The 17,053-nt window shown below is 38.1% G+C and overlaps 1 protein-coding gene across 8 annotated transcripts in view; it reads left to right on the top strand.

Annotated features, from left to right (window-relative positions):
- THADA (THADA armadillo repeat containing) overlaps window positions 1–17,053 on the top strand; it is a 456,651-nt gene that overhangs the window by 188,656 nt on the left and 250,942 nt on the right. The window contains exon 27 of one of the 8 annotated variants that reach the window (XM_077134103.1): window positions 5,953–6,633. The exons of the other annotated variants lie outside the window; for them this stretch is intronic. Coding sequence (XP_076990218.1) covers window positions 5,953–6,067 — 115 coding nt within the window. The 3' untranslated portion in view covers window positions 6,068–6,633. Of the gene's footprint in view, window positions 1–5,952; window positions 6,634–17,053 lie in introns of those variants that run through there. 8 annotated transcript variants of the gene reach the window in all.

The following is a 17,053-nucleotide window of genomic DNA, read 5'->3' as shown; positions in this document are numbered from 1 at the left end:
TCTTTCTAATGCTGACTGGCTGACCCACAGTTCGTTTCCTCAGATCTCATTTCAGCTTTCTGGGTTACTTTTCTTTTTAATTAAAGGAAAGCTTATTTCTAAGATCTTTCCTGTACCAAAGGCAAAAGAATTTTCATTAAATGTTTATTTTCTTGACTTTAATTCACTTTAGCAGGTGATGACTCAGGTGGGTTTATACCTGACATTTACCTGACAGGGTCCTTGTTCAGGGTAGTTAGCGACTTTTCTAACATTAACCTTTTAGGTAGAGGATAAAGCCAGCATCCTGGCATCAGAGCCATAGAAGAAAATGAGTTTATTCACATTTTGTGTTTTGAGTTTGAGGAAGATGCATGCTATGCCAAGTTGGGACTTTGGAGACTTCAGTGCTTAACTCATTTGATCTGAAAATTACTGGTAAAATTACTACTTTCACCAACTGTAAAAACAAGTCTTAGAATAGTGAATACCCTGGTATCACTGATACAGCATGATTTAGGCTTCTGAGAGATTGGGACCAGACTCTGAGAAGAGATTTTAATAGACCAGTATGGACCTATGCACATGGTAGTCAGTCCTTCTCATTCATATAGTGCTTTTTTGACACTCCTTTATTTATTCATTCAACAGATATTTTTCAACACTCACTAGGAGTCAAACATTGTACTAGGTTCATGATGATGAACAATCACCAGATTTCTTTTTCTTTCTTTCTCTCATTGTCTTTCTATTCCTCTTTTTCTCCCTCCTTCCTCTTTCTTTCTTCCCTCATTTCTTTTTTTTGTGTGTGTGTGTGTGTGTTATATTTATTTATAATCTTCATTTATAATGTTTAATTTATAGTCTGTTTCCTCTTGCTAGAATGTCTGCTTCTTGGGAGTAGGTCTGGGTCTCATTCACTGCTGTATTTCCCAGGAAGTACCTGACAGGTACAGGAGCTCAGTAAATATTTATCAAATATTGATGCTATAAGAGTGCCTGGAAGATACATGTAATCAGGGCTTGGAGAATCAAGGAAATCACCTAAGGGCAAGAAATATATAGAGTGAGAGGAAAAATATGCAATATTTAGCCAGGAATGGGACTAGATGGGAAACTGTTCCTGTGCAAAAGTCTAGGAGTAAAAATCAGGTATCACAGAATGGCCTGAAACTCAAGAATATGGGAACAAGAGAAGGTATATCCCAGGCATAATAGGATTCAGTTTGTTTTAATATGATCATTTTAGTGGCTGTGTGAATACACTGTAGCTGGACTATAAGTGAAAATTGGCGATGGGAGTCAGAGTTTGTAGAATAATGTAGGCTAGTGCTACTCAGACTTTTGTATTTCATGAACAGTTTTTATTTCAATTTTGTAACTAACCTTTTTACTTTGTTAAATAAGGACATTAAAAGAAAATCCACAGCATTATTTACAATTGCAAAGAGATGGAAACAGCCAAAATGTCCATCAACAGACGAGTGGCTAAACAAACTGTGGTATATACATACGATGGAATATTATGCAGCTTTAAGACAGAATAAACTTATGAAGCATGTAATAACATGGATGGACCTAGAGAACATTATGCTGAGTGAGTCTAGCCAAAAACTAAAGGACAAATACTGTATGGTCCCACTGATGTGAACGGACATTCGAGAATAAAGTTGGAATATGTCATTGGTGACAGAGACCATCGGAGTTAGAAATAGGGTAAGATAATGGGTAATTGGACCTGAAGGGATACAGACTGTACAACAGGACTGGATACAAAAACTCAAAAATGGACAGCACAATACTACCTAATTGTAATGTAATTATGTTAAAACACTGAATGAAGCTGCAAAAAAAAAAAAAAAAATTAAAAGGCACAGGCCACAGCTCCTGCCTCACAAAGCTCTGTGGCAGACAGCCGGGGTGCAGGTCCACGGGAGGGATAGCTGAGCACGAGGCCCCGTCCACTCTCCAACCCCCGGCCGCCGACGCGCTGGCGGCAACTCAGGGAACCTGAGGGATGGTCTGGTGCCCCACCGCTCCAGCGGGCCGGTGCTTCTGGCAGGCAGAGACCAATCGGTGTGGCGATCACGAAGTCATCGATCTCCGCTGCCAGGGAACCATGCCGGCGAACGTCCTGCCTGACACGAAACAGTTAAATGGACAAAGTAAAAACTAGAGGAGATGCAAAACAATAAAATCAGAGTTAATGGTGTGTATTTACATGGACCCCTTAGAAATAAAAAAGGAGTATAAGAGGCTTCTATGAACCCCTGTAAGCCAACAAACTTAAAAAAAAAAAAAAGAAAGAAAATCCACCAACTGCCAGAATAATTTTATAAAATAAGGGACATTTTAGCATACATAGCTACAAAAACACACACGTGTGCACACACACCCCAAAAAATGTTAGACATATAAATAGAATTATTTAGCTTTATGTAACATTTATCATATTGTCCTGGTTTTTCTTATTTTCCTTGTGAGTGGGTACCAGTACATGGTCTGGTATTTGTAAACCAGTGTTCTAGGCTAGGGAAAAAATGTTGTTGATCTGAATTAGGATAGTGACAATGAAGATTGAAAGAAGTGAATAGAATTGAGAGATAGTCAGAAGATAGAGTCAGCAGAACTTTGTGATTTTAAAGCAATTTCAGATCTCATATCTCCTTTGATCCTAGTGATAAACCATGTTAGGTAGTTAGGTCAGGTATAATTATCCCCATTTAATAGATGAGGAAACTATAACCCAGAAGCTAGGTCACTTACCTAAGTAGTAAGTATAGCTCAGTAATAGCAGAATTAAAACCATCATTCATAGGTGATGTGGAACTTTAGACATATGGCTCCCCCATCCTACCCCGCTTTAGTTTTACTCATATTTCAGAGAAGGAAGGAAAAGGAGTCCTGGGCTTCCTGTGAATCGTGTCTTTTAAGGCAACGTGTATGAAATAATCCATCCTTAGTATAAAACAATAATTTAGTGATGACTCTTTGATTCATCCTTATTTTGTACCATCATCCATTACTAATCCACGAACCCGAGTTCCTATTTAAGTTTCCTCTGTAGACAAGTTTCTTTGGCTGTAGTTTCATTTGTATCCCCTGCTACCCTTTGTCTTTTCTATAAATAAGGCTTGACTACTCAATTTATATTTTGTGGTGGAGGCTAGGGAGTAAGTGGGTAGGGCATGAGGTTTGTGTGTATGTAGGGGTATTTATCTCCTAACATGTGAATTTTTGTTTTGTTTTTTGTCCCTTAGTGTACTTGTAGATTAAAGTAATTTGGTGCTATGTAAATTCCAGCAAGAATGGAATAGACTTTATAATGGACAACCCCTTGTTGAAGGGCAAAGAAAGGAGGTAGAAGTCGATAAAAAGAATAAAATTGGACATAAAGGAGGAAAAAATGAAGCAATAACAATTTGAATTGGACAAAAGGAAAAAATGTGTTAGACAATATTTGTGGGCAGTTCCCAGTACATGCCTTTATAAACAATATTTTTGTTTTGTAGTCATAAAATCCTCTGACCTATGAAACATCAGTTTAATGGAATTAATTAAAAATAAGGTGGAATGCCAAAATTTACATATGAAAACTATCAGTAACTGTTCTTTCAATTAGTTATTTTTATTTAGCTTTTATAACAGTTATTTTGTAGGCTCCTTGTTTTCTGGCAAATTTAAAGAGATTTTTGGAAAACTATTAGAGTCACTTTAAATTGCTTCATTACAGACTCAATCTCTAGTAAGTCCATTTTAATAACGAAAAACTATAAGGAATATGGTTTCCTTTTCCAGTGATGAAATATACTTATTCTTGAACCATCTACATCTGTGGAAGTGTCTGCTTTTACTATTATTTTTTATTTTGTAAAATGGGCACATCAAAACACTTTGGCTATAGTTTCATTTGTATCTCCTGCTACCCTTTGTCTTTTATTTGTGAGTATATGTTTAGACACCCCCAAGTATGTTTTTTATACTAATAAAAATTTGGCTGAGCTATATCGTTTAGTTTATGATTCCTGTAGAATATAGTTAATAACATATTCAGAATACTATGTAAAATTTGTTGCATCAAACTCAAATTTTAACCATATCTTCATTGCCTACACTTCATGTATTTTAAAAAACGATTTGCATTACAAGAGTGAATGTAATTTATGTTCTTTGGTCCTCTTGGATCTTAGAATCTCAGAGGGTGATAACCTTAATTGTAATTTATACCAGTCTCTCTTTCATCTCTTTAAGAAGGGAAGGGGAAGGAAGATGGCTGGGTACCAGTAGCCATGCCAAGGAATAATGTGTGTGTGATTTGTTGAGAAACCTTCAGTACTTTGTTGATGCTTTATCTCATTTCTCACAGTAATTCTGCAAAGGAGGTACTGTTATTCCTGTTTTATAGAAAACAAAATGAAAAGTCCTCTGCAAGTTTGAATAGTCATCCAAATTTACACTGCCAATAAGTAGTCCTCTGACCTGGCTGACTCCAAACCTTTTTTCTTTCTCCACATTGTGCTCCCTCATTCCTATCTCACTGCAGAATATTAAGCAGTAGTTTTTGAGACATTATTTCAAATTTTATTCTATCATGTAGTAGCAGCCTTTTTTTTTAAGATAAAATGCTCTGTGTATCATATACAAAAAAAAATTCTGTTGAAACTAGACTTAATGTAGACAGATGAGTAGCATTTCAACTGCTGTAGTTATAGAGCATGTTATTGCCTTTGTCTGAACCCATGGCATTATTTTAGTTTAAATGTGATTATATAATTAAGATGAGTGTTTGACTTAACATTTGTGAATTTTCTACATTTTTAAGACTTTATTTGGAGGTATTTATATACTTCAAATATTTACTGGAAAGTGCCTTTGTAAGGTTAGGTGAAACATTTTACCATACTCATTCCCAGTTTCAATGAGTCTCTGTTGGGAAAGGTTAAATAGCACTGTAGAGTAGTCTTTTGGCATCCAAGCAGTTTTTCCACTCAAATAATGCTGAATATAATTGACAGTCTTAGTAGTAAGTTCATAAAGTCAAAAAGAGTTACCACAATATGGTCAACATTTTGACCATAAGGAACACTATGTAAAAGCTGGTCAGCTGGAAGGATTTCCTGCCTCCTTAGTAATTATTATGTTTCTGTTTCTTTCTAGTCATAGCAGGATTAGAAAGAAGAGGAAAATCCTTTAAGTAGAACATTTTGCATTTATAATTTGGATTCACACAGTGGAAAGCTTTGGTGAGGAAGTATAAACCAAGTGTGTTTCTGCTATGTTGCTTATTCAGAGTAGTCTTCATTTGTGTCCTCTTCTGGTTGGCCTGCATTTTAACCCTTCTTTAACGCATTATAGCACTTAACGTGTTTCTGTTTTTAACTTACAGAATTATTATTTGCATTGCAGGAAGGAAGAGAGGGAGGGAGGCAGGGAGGCAAGGAGGATGTTTGTGCAACAGAAATTCAGTATAGTCATACCGCCTAAAATTTATAATCAGTAGTAGAAGAAAAGTAGAGATAAAAACAAACAGAAAAAAGGGAGTTCAGTAGAGGCAGATATAATATAGGAACCAGAAGAAAACTTTTAAAAGAAAAGTAACGTTCTCAAAAGAGTTAAGATGAAATTTGTTACATGAAATAGAAACAGGATGCTCTTTTGCAAGAAATTAAAAATATGTGAGCCCAAATAAAAATTTCAAAACATAAGATGAAAGACAAACTAGAAAAAAACAAAAGAAAGAGAGAAATGGAACATGAGAGAGAAAAGATAAGAAAATTATAAGATTTAACTTAGGCAGTTAACATCCAATTTAAGGGAGTTCAAAAGGGAGAGCAGAGAAAAGTGAGGACAGAAAATTGACAGAGAAACAGCACAAGGAAATTTCCTAGAACTGAAGCACATGAGACCCAGCAAAGTAAATAATAATAAAATAACAAACCACTAACCTATTATGAATTTTCTGAAATCTTCTAGACAACATTTTAAAAAATGGTTCACGTACAGAGAATCAAGGATCAAAATGGCATTGACGTTTTTGATAGCAGCAATAGAAACTAGAAGTCAATGGAGCATTACCTTCAATTTTTGAGGTAATATAATTTTCCTACTGGTATTCTGTATTCAGCCAAACTATTCATCAAGCATGGAGAAAAAATAAAGAAAATGTACTTTTATTTAAACATTTTTAAAAAAATCAGAACAAGGAAACTTAGACCTTTTTACTCTTTACCTCCTTCCAGAACATAAGCAAGTGCGACACCTAGATATTTTTTCAAAAACGAGTTGCTGAACAGTTTTTGAGCAGTACACCTAAGTTTGCTATGCCTCTGAAAAAAAGTATCTGTTATATGTGTAATTTAAATATATTTACACGTGCTCATAGGAAAGGTCTAGAATGAGATAGGGTGAGTATTTTTTTTTTGTCATATTCTCTGCACATTTGTTTTTTTGAGTTCTAAAATAATGAGCATATGTTAATTATAGTTATAGAAGTCAATAAAAAGAGGGGAATAAAAGAGACCTGATTTATTGTTCATTTATTTTTAAAAGTGTAGAAGCCCAGGCTATGTCTATTTCCTTTACTAGATACTGCAGGTGATACAGTTGAAGTAGCAAACACAGCCTCTGCCTTTGAAGGATTTGGGGTCTGGCTGTTGAGGGGAAACACACATGGAAAGAAATTTCTTGCTAGCATATTAGATCAGGCAGATTCAGCAGTCTAAAATTGTTTGCATATTTATTGCATGTACTTGAGCTTATGTGACACTTTTTTAGAATTACCAAATAAGAGTTTTTCTTCAAATCTGTACATATCTTTGAAGTCAAGCTGTTGGGTATAGGAGCTTTGTGGTTGAAAAAGATGGCCCACTATTAATTGGGGCAGTGTTTGTTGAATGAAAGACTGAGAAAACAGTAACTGAGCCAGCAAATATCTTCTAGATGCCTCCTATGTACTAAACACAGTTCTAGGTGCTTGTGGTAGAGCAGAAAACAAGACAGTCTTTGGTCTCAAAGAGCTAACATTATAGGGAGACTTTAAACATGTTTTTTTGAAATCCACGACTGGTACTGTTGCATAGTATGAAAGAGAGAAAATTGGTAACATAGAGTTTAATGGGCATTGGTGGATGATGGGTGTGCTTTTTTAACTAGACAGTTTGGAAAAATGGGAATAAATAGAAGTAAGTAGAGAGTGTGGATAACTTTTGAGCTTTGCTTTGTCCTCCAAAGCATTCAAACTCTTAATTGTGCTTCTGGAGCTCACCTAGGATTTTTCAAGCCCTGTGCTTGCTAGGGATAAGAGGAAGGGCAAACTGATGTTCATTCATCGTAAACCTGCTTCAGTTATAACATCTCTGCTTTTGCTTTGTTTTGATTTTATTGGGATTATATTTGAAAATAATGGTCCATTGCTTTAAAGATTTGGAAGATAACTGTCCTGGAAAAAAATTGTGTTCTTGCACCTTAGAGCCTTAACTCTTTTTTTTTTTTTCTTAAATATTTGTATTGACAAATCTTCACACACTATAGTCCATAAATAGTGTACAATCCATGTTAGAACCTTAATTCCTGTGTCTTGGTAGTTAGGGCAAATAATTATATGTTTCTTATTATCAGGGTCCCTTAGCATAAACTCCACAGCATCCATCTTAATGCCTTGAATATTGTAACTAAGTTTACACTTATTGTTACAGAACAAACCACTTCAAAATTTAGTGGCTTAAAATAGCAATGATTGGGACTTCTGGGCCAAGATGGCGGCTTAGTAATCTGCGCGTTTTAGTTCGTCCTCCAGAACAACTACTAAATAACCAGAAACACTACAGAACAGCTCCTGGGGCCATGTCAGTGATCACACACACAGCGTACCCCAGTCTGGACCAGCAGGACTGGCTACGAGCCCCCCCAGAACCCTGAGTTCCCCAAGTAGCAGCGGCCGGCGCCCCTCGCCCACAGGCTACTTCCCAGAGGGGAAAGGAAAGAGACTTCACCAGCAGCAGGGGCTGAGCCCAGCCAAACGCCAATTGTGGAATTAATTAACAAATTCTGACTACTAAAAATAGGCCTCCAGCTCAGGTGAACCTGGTCAAAGCTGAGGTCACTCACTTTTGCCCCAGTGCCAAGGGGGCAGGGCTGACGGAAAAGGAAAAAAAAAAAGAAACAGACATTTTTGTGACTGTATTTCTACAAAGGCTTGACTGCCTTTGGATACAGTGGCAGGGCTCCTCAGGCTGCAACTGCCCCAGGCATAGGCAGAAATAGGCTCGTTTGAGGGCTTGTCTGGAGACTGTGCCTTCCCCAGGGGAGGGGTGAAGCCCAACGCAGGTGGAATCCCTCCCTCAACAAATTCAGACCCCAGGCCTTGGTAATTTGAAGCCATTAAAACCACCCTACAACCTCTCCTCTGTCTCCACCACATCCCCAGCAGGGAGAGTCTGCCAAAGTTAAGAGTGCCACATCATCTTATGTTGGTGGGACGTGCAGGCAGACAGGCACCACATACTGGGCAGGATAAGGCAAACAGAGCCCAGAGACTTCACAGGAAAGTCTTTCAACCTGCTGGGTCTCACCCTCAGGGAAAACCGATGCAGGTGACTCTTTGCTCCTGACAGGAGGCCACTTTGGTCTGGGAAAATCCGGCTGGGGTCTATAATATCTAAGTAGACCCTCCTAAGGTTGGGGGGAAAAAGGCACCATACAAGCAGGGCAAGAAACAAGAAAACAAGAACTGAAAAACTCTCCTCTGTTAAACAAAACCTAAGCTAGAGGTCCAGAAAAAGCTGAACTGAATGTCAAAGAACAGATAGACAACAAATTCATCCAACAAGAAAACCTTAGGTAAAAGAAGTGAAAGCAGTCTCCAGAATAAGGTAATTAAATGCCTAGACGCCAGCAAAAAATAATAAATCACACTAGGAAAATGGAAGATATGGCCCAGTCAAAGGAACAAACCAACAATTCAAATGAGACACAGGAGTTGGAACAGTTAATTCAGAATGTTCGAACAGACATGGAAAAACTCATCAAAAACCAAATCAATGAATTGAGGGAGGATATAAAAAAGGCAAGGAAGGAATAAAAAGAAGAAATCAAAAGTCTGAAAAAACAAATCACAGAACATATGGGAATGAAAGGCACAGTAGAACACATGAAAAAAAGAATGGAAACCTACAATGTTAGAACTCAAGGAGCAGAAGATACAATTAATGAACTGGAGGACAGGACATATGAAATACGACAAGCAAAACAAAATACAGGGAAAAGAATGGAAAAATATGAGCAGGGACTCAAGGAACTGAATGACAATATGAAGCGCACGAATATATGTGTTGTGGATGTCCCAGAAGGAGAAGAGAAGGAAAAAGGAGGAGAAAAACTAATGGAGGAAAATTTCCCAACTCTTATGAAAGACTTAAAATTACAGATCCAAGAAGTGCAGCGTACACCAAAGAGAATAGATCCAAATAGATGTACTCCAAGACACTTACTAATCAGAATGTCACAGGTCAAAGAGAAAGAGAGAATCCTGAAAGCAGCAACAGAAAAGCAATCCATCACACAAGGAAAGCCCAATAAGACTATGCTTAGATTTTCAGCAGAAACGATGGAGGTGAGAAGACAGTGGGATGATATGTTTAAATTACTAAAAGAGAAAAACTGCCAACCAAGAATTCTATATTAAACAACACTGTCCTTCAGAAATGAGGGACAAATTGCAAGTTCAAAAATAAAGCCACACATTTATGGCCAAATGATTTTTGACAAGTTTGCCCAATACATTAATTGGGGAAAGAAAGATCTCTTCAACAAATGGCGTTGGGAAGACTGGATATCCACATGTGATAAGAAAGAAATTTGAGCCCTACTTCAAACCGTATATAAAACTTAACTCTAAGTCAATCAAGGACCTCAACCTACAAGTTAAAGACATAAAATTCCTAGAAGAAAACATAGGTGGGGACCATTCCTGACCTTGATTTGGTAGTGATTTCTTAGATATGACACCCAAAGCACAAGCAACAAAAGAAACATAGACAAAATGGACTTTGTCAAAATTCAAAACTTTGAACATCAAAGGACACTATCAGGAAAATAAAAAGATAACCTATAGATTGGGGGGAAATAATTGTGAAAATCATATATGTGACAAGGATTTAGTAGTCAGAATATATAAAGAATTTCTACAACTCATCAACAAAAAGACAACACAATTCAAAAATGGGCAAAGGATTTAAACAGACATTTCTCTAAAAAAACATGCAAATGGCCAATAAGCACATGAACAGATGCTCAACATTGGTCGTCAGAGAAATGCAAATCAAAACCACAATGATATCACTTCACACACTAGGGTGTAGAAAAAAAATTAGTGTTGGTGAGGATGCAGAGAAGTGGGGACTCGTACATTCTGGGGGACACTGCAAAACAGCACAACCAGTGTGGAAATGAATTTGGTGGTTCCTCAGAAAATAGAATTACCATAAGACCCAGCAGTCCCATTTCTATATATACCCAAAAGAATTGAAAGCAGGAACTCAAACAGGTATTTGTACATCAGTGTTCATAGCAGCATTATTCACAATAGCCAAAAGATGGAGCAACCCAAGTGTCCATCAACAGATGAATACATCATTGCACATGAACTGAGAGGCACTGAAGAAATGCAGTGATGCTTTCCTCTTGGATTGGATAAACAAAATATGGTATATATGCACAACGGAATGTTAGTCAGCTGTAAAAAGGAATGACGTTCGGGTGCATGCTACAACATGGATGAACCCTGAAGACATCAAGTTGAGTGAAATAAGCCAGACACAGGAAGGCAAATACTGTTTGATCTCATTTATATGAAATACCTAGAAGAAGCAAATGTCACAGAGATAGATTGTGAGTTACAGGTTGACAGGGGCAGGGGAGGGGTACAGGGTGGGAAGAGTTATGGCTTAATGGGAGAGAGTTTCTGTTTGAAGTGATGAAAAAGGAGGGGTTATGGATGTAACTAATAATAATGAATTGTACACTTGGAGGTCGTTAAAATCAGGTATTTTGTGCTCTCCATTAGTTATTACAATAAAAAGTTTTTGAAAAAAAAAGAATAGAGATAAAAATACTCATACACACACACAAAAAAAAAAGAGGGACAAATTAAAACATTTTCAGACAAAAAATCACTGAGAGGATTTGTGACCAAGAGACCAGCTCTGCGTGAAATACTAAAGGGAACAGTAGAAACAGATACAAAAATACAGGAGAGAGGTGTGGAGAAGAGTGTAGAAAGGAAGACTATGAGTAAAAGTAAAAAGAAGGAAAATTAGATATGACATATAAAATCCAAAAGGCAAAATGGCTGAAGAAAGTACTACCCATGCAGTAATAACACTAAATGTTAATGGATTAAACTCCCCGATCAAAAGACATAGACTGGCAGAACAGATTTAAAAATAGGACCCATCTTTATATGCTGTCTCTACTCAAGAACATGAGGGCAAGGACACAAACAGACATTTACACACCAATGTTTATAGCAACATTATTTACAATTACCAAGAGATGGAAACAGCGAAAATGTCCATCAGCAGACGGGTGGCTAACCAAACTGTGGACATATACATGCGATGGAATATTATGCAGCTGTAAGACAGAATAAAGTTATGAAGTATGTAACAACATGGATGGACCTTAAGGACATTATGCTGAGTGAGATTAACCAAAAACAAAGGACAAATAGTGTATGGTCTCACTGATATGAACTGACATTAGTGAATAAACTTGAAGAATTTAATTGGTAACAGAGACCACCAGACCACAGAAATAGGGTAAGTTATTGGGTAATTGGAGCTGAAGGGATACAGGTTGTGCAACAGGACTCATTGTAAAAATTCAGATAGCACAATACTACCTAGCTGTAACACAATAATGTTAGTATACTGAATGAAGCTGAATGTGAGAATGATAGAGGGAGGAGGGCGTAAATGAAATCACAAAGAAAGATAGACGATAAAGATTGAGATGGTATAATCTAGGAATGCCTAGAGTGTACAATGATAGTGACTAAAAGTACAAATTTAAAAAATGTTTTTGCATGTGCAGGAAACGGGGGAAAATTCAACCTCCCCAAGTTGAATTCTTGATATTCTCACAAGCAATGTGGACAACCAAAGCTATAGGCTGAGTCCCCAGTTTTGGGGGTTGTTCATATGAAACTTAACCCCACAAAGGATAGGTCAAGCCTACTTAAAATTAAGCCTAAGAGTCACCCCCAAGAGAATCTCTTTTATTGCTCAGATGTGGCCACTCTCTCCAGCCAACACAACAGGCAAACTCACTGCCCTCCCCCTCTCTATGTGGGACATGACTCTCTGGGGTGCAGACCTTCCTGGTAACGTGGGGCAGAAATCCTAGAATGAGCTGAGATTCAGCGTCAAGGGATTGAGAAAAACTCTAGAATGAGCTGAGACCCAGCATCAAGGGATTGAGAAAACCTTCTTGACCAAAAGGGGGAATAATGAAATAAGACAAAGTGTCAATGACTGAGAGATTCCAAACAGACTGGAGAGGTTATCCTGGAGGTTATTCTTATGCATTAAGTAGATATCACCTTGTTATCCAAGATGTAATGGAGTGACTGGAGCGAACTGCCTGAAATGTAGAGCTGTGTTCCAGTAGCCGTGTTTCTTGATGATGCTTATATGATATAGCTTTCACAGTGTGACTGTGTGATTGTGAAAACCTTGTGTCTGATGCTTCTTTTATCTACCTTGTCAACAAATGATTAATCCATATGGAATAAAAATAAATAATAGGGGGAACAAATGTTAAAATAAATTTAATTTGAAATGCTAGCGGTCAATGAAAGGGAGGGATAAGGGGTATGGTATGTATAATTTTTTTTCTATTTTCATTTTATTTTTCTGTTGTCTTTTTATTTCTTTTTCTGAATTGATGCAAATGTTAACAAATGATCATGATGATGAATATGCAACTATGTGATGATATTGTGAATTACTGATTATATATGTAGAATGGAATGATCGTATATTAAGAATATTTGTGTTTGTTTCTTGTAATCTTTTTTAATAGCAATGATTTCTTATTTCTCATGATTCTGCGTGTTGGCTGGGTTTGGCTGGGTGGTTTTTCTTCACCATGTGATATCAAATGAAGTCTCAAGTGGCTACCTTCATTTGAGACCTCAATTGGGGCTGAACCTACCAGGATGGCTTCACATTCATATGTCTGTAGCCTCAAATGGGGTGTGAAATGCTGGTGGCTGGTGGGATCTCTCTCTCTCCAAAAAAGAGAGATCAGTTACATGATAGCTCAGGATTTCAAGAAGGCAGAACCCATGCCAGAACTGGTGCAGTGCCATTTCTTCTGCCTTCTGAAATTGATCACAGCAAGTCGCAAGGCCAATCCAAAGTCCAGAGAAGAGGAACTACACCCAATCTCTTAAAGGGAGGGAGGCATACACATACAGGGAGGGGAGAAATTGTTCAGGGCCTTTATTGGAAACAACCCACCACCCAAATTGAATTTTACTGTTGGAAATGGTCCAGGTCTGAGATTTTATTCATGAGTGGATTGTACAGGAAATATTTTCTAAGAAAAAATTCTGGTGGGAAAAAATATATATTTAAGCTGCACATATAAGTACCTTGCACACATGAGAAATTCAAGAAATGTGTGTTTATTCATGAACTGGCTGTGTAATAAGTAGAAGTGTATTTCTAGGCCACCCTGGGGAATGGCCGGTCACTTCCAGACCCAATGGCTGGTACTTACCTCCCTGGGTCTAATATAAGCGATAGCCAATTAGTGGTTTGGGGAATTTTCCATTTAGAAAGCACCTCCTGAAACAGAAGGGTTAAAAAGGCGTTCAAAAGTCCAAGAATCACACAGCTATCAACAGAAAATAGGAAGGGAAATGAGACATTTGGGAGACCTGATCAAAGTCAGTGTGCAAATAGAGGCCCTGAAGAAGATGTTTCCCTTTAACTTCCTGTGTGGTTTCCTGAAGATTAATAAAAAGAACTGCTGGTTGAACCATTGCTATGATTACAAGGGCTTGCCAAGTGTGAGATTCTGTCTCTGGAATACCTAAAATCGCTAGTTTCCATTCAATCATTCTCTTGTTACCTAGTGCTCTAGGGAGAAATCCTGATGTCAGCCCATGCTAAAGATGGGAGAGAAGATTCTAGGTACAGAGGCAGAAATGGTCCTCCTGGTGGGATACAAATCTAAATTTCTTTTTTTTTTAATTAAGCAATTTTTATTTTGAAATTCTTTCAAACTATAGGACAGTTACAAAAATAATATACACCTCATATAGAAAACTACAGTATATCCCTATCCCCCAGATACCTAGATTCACTGATTTTAACATTTTGTACATTTGCCATATAATTCTATATGTCTGTCTATCAGACTATCAGTTCATTTCACTGTCTGTCTGTCTATCTAATTATCTGTGCATGTGCCTTATATTGGGCATATGCCTGTGACTTTAGGAATTTTTCCGTTTGCATAGTTCTGAGTGCCCCCTCTTTCCTAGGAAACAGTTTCATTATGGTGGTGGGCACTGCACTGTGTGTTCTGCCGCCAGCAATCCATTGCCCCAGGTAGCATGAACTTGACTGCTTTCCCACAATGTTCTGTAGGAGAGCTTGATGAGCTGCCTTCTGTAGGCAGAGCAGGTTCTTGGACTGTGAGTACCTTAGGCTATCACCAGGTGGGCCAGACATACATGCTCCTAATTTGTGCAGGGGTGTATTCTGCTCCCTCCAGAGCCAGGACCAGGTATCCATCCTGGGAGCGTGGGTTGGCTCTATGCCTAGTCACTGAGGGGTGGGGTAGAGATCAGCCAGGGTACCACAACATCCTATCACTTTTAAAGTAGCCTTTTTCTTCATTAGGTGCTCACCTTGTTGCTTCAGTCCTTTAACTGTTTTCTAGAGCTTTGAGAAAGCTGTTTCCATCAGTTCTTGCTGGTTGTTCATAGCTTCTGTGAGGCAGCAGAGCCCTGAAGCATCTCATACCGCCATCTTGATTGATCAGGGTGGGGCCTCCAAAAATTATTTTTTCTTAGTTTCTATTTTATTTGATCATTTCCTTTGAAATGTGTGTGTGTGCTTTCTCTTCTTTGTTGATTTGTTTCCATGTGTGGGGATATTGTTTTTCTCACAGTGAGCTTACTGTTTTTATCAGCAATCACTGGCAAGGAGACATAGACCTTTAGCTGATTTCTCTTCCCTTGGGTGGTTTTATAGGGCAGAATTTGGGGGAGTAGCTAGATTTAATAGTTTATTGAGTTTCCATTTGAAATTTCAAATGAAAGCTTCCAGGCTTTGCCTTCAGCGTTTGTTTTCATCCAATGACCAGATTTACATTGTTTGTTCCATGGCCTGTGAATAAGTCCCTTTTTAGAAAAAAAACAAACAAACAACTGGGTCCTGCCTACATCTTTGCAGCTGTTTCCTACTGTTTTCTAAGTAGTTCCTGACTCCTGTGTGTTTTTGCTTGCCTTTGCTAGCTTTCTCTTTTTATACCTTTGTATATTACTCTGTTAATCCCTGTTCCTGAACAGACTGAAAATGATAGGGGAAATTATACAGGGACTAGGGGCAGGGATACCTTATTTTTACTTTTAACACATTTCACTGCATGGCAGTTTTCATCAGTATGCTTTTCTTAAGCTCAGAAACATGCACTTCTGGAATCTCAGCTTTTCATATGTGTAGCAAATCTTAGGGACAGGGTATCTAAGAGAAATTGAAGCTTGATTCAGATAAAGTCTTTTCAGACTGGTAGATGGCAGACTGGCTTCAAAGCCATGCCTTACCCAAAATGGCCAAAGTTCAGGTACTTTCAAAATACAAAAACTAGGGGCAGGCCACGGTGGCTCAGCAGGCAGAGTTCTCGCCTGCCATGCCAGAAACCTGGATTCGATTCCCAGTGCCTGCCCATGCGAAAAAAAAAAAAACAAAAAAACAAACTAGACTCTTGACATTACTCAGACTGGAAGTGGCATGTGCAGACAGCGGAAGCTCCAAACCTGGCTGCATTAAACACTTCCTGCAGCGCAAGGCTTAGCCCAGGCAGGGGTAGGTGTTCTGGCTTGGAGCCTGGGTTACGGCCTGGGAAGGCCCTGGGAAGAGACTTAAGTTCCAACGTAGGAGAAGCACAGAGAGTACCACAAGGAGGCTACTACGTTAAAATGACTTCAAATTTGTTGGTAGGAAACAGTGTTCTTGATAAGTTCCTAAATTTGAAAAACAATTGCTAGAACAAAGTAAGGACAATGGTGTGGATAGACACATGCCAAAACATTAGACTGGTGACTGTTTTTGGGTGGCGAGTTTGTCGTGATCTTTAGATTTTTCTTTACCTTCTTTTTCCTCAATAAACAAGTAGTGCTAGGATTTTTTAAAAAAACCTTAACAAAACAAAAAAAAAAAACCCACAGCATCAGACAGTCATTTCCATCCATTCATTAACCTTTTTTGTGCACCCTAGTCCTGGCTAGCTCCGAGAAACCAGCGCTGAACTGGGCAGGCAAAGAACTGCCTTCTTGTGGCTCTCACAGCTGTTCTGTGTTCCAGATTCTTTGTGCTTGATGCTAGGCAAGTAGGTTTCTTTAGATAGGTTTCCCTAAGGACCTCTGTCACTTGTGTCTGCATAACTCTTACTTGGTGGGACTGGGAATAATTCATCTTTTGCATGTCTGACGGTCGCAAGTTTAAAGCTGCTTTATTCTTACCCTTGGTCCTGGCTTAGTCTTATCTATGTCTTTCTGTTTCATCCTGTTCACAAGTTTTGATGGTCTCCTTTTCTCTTCTTAGGAAATTGAGCTTACAGAAGTTCTGTTTTACCCTTTTGGTTATCGAACTTCTTGTTTTTATAAATTATTGAGCTTGTTTATAGCCACATAGATAGACAGGTGTGAAATTCCTGTCACTGGAGAATTTACCCCCAAGGTTGCTATATCTGTGGAGGTAACATATCAACCTCTTTGATAGTTTAGGTGAACAAGAATTGGAACTGTTTGCAAACCATGAGGCATTTAATTTATTTGTGT

Source organism: Tamandua tetradactyla, chromosome 17, assembly GCF_023851605.1.
Source record: "Tamandua tetradactyla isolate mTamTet1 chromosome 17, mTamTet1.pri, whole genome shotgun sequence".
NCBI lineage: Eukaryota > Metazoa > Chordata > Mammalia > Pilosa > Myrmecophagidae > Tamandua > Tamandua tetradactyla.
This window is presented reverse-complemented; position numbering and strand designations above follow the sequence as displayed.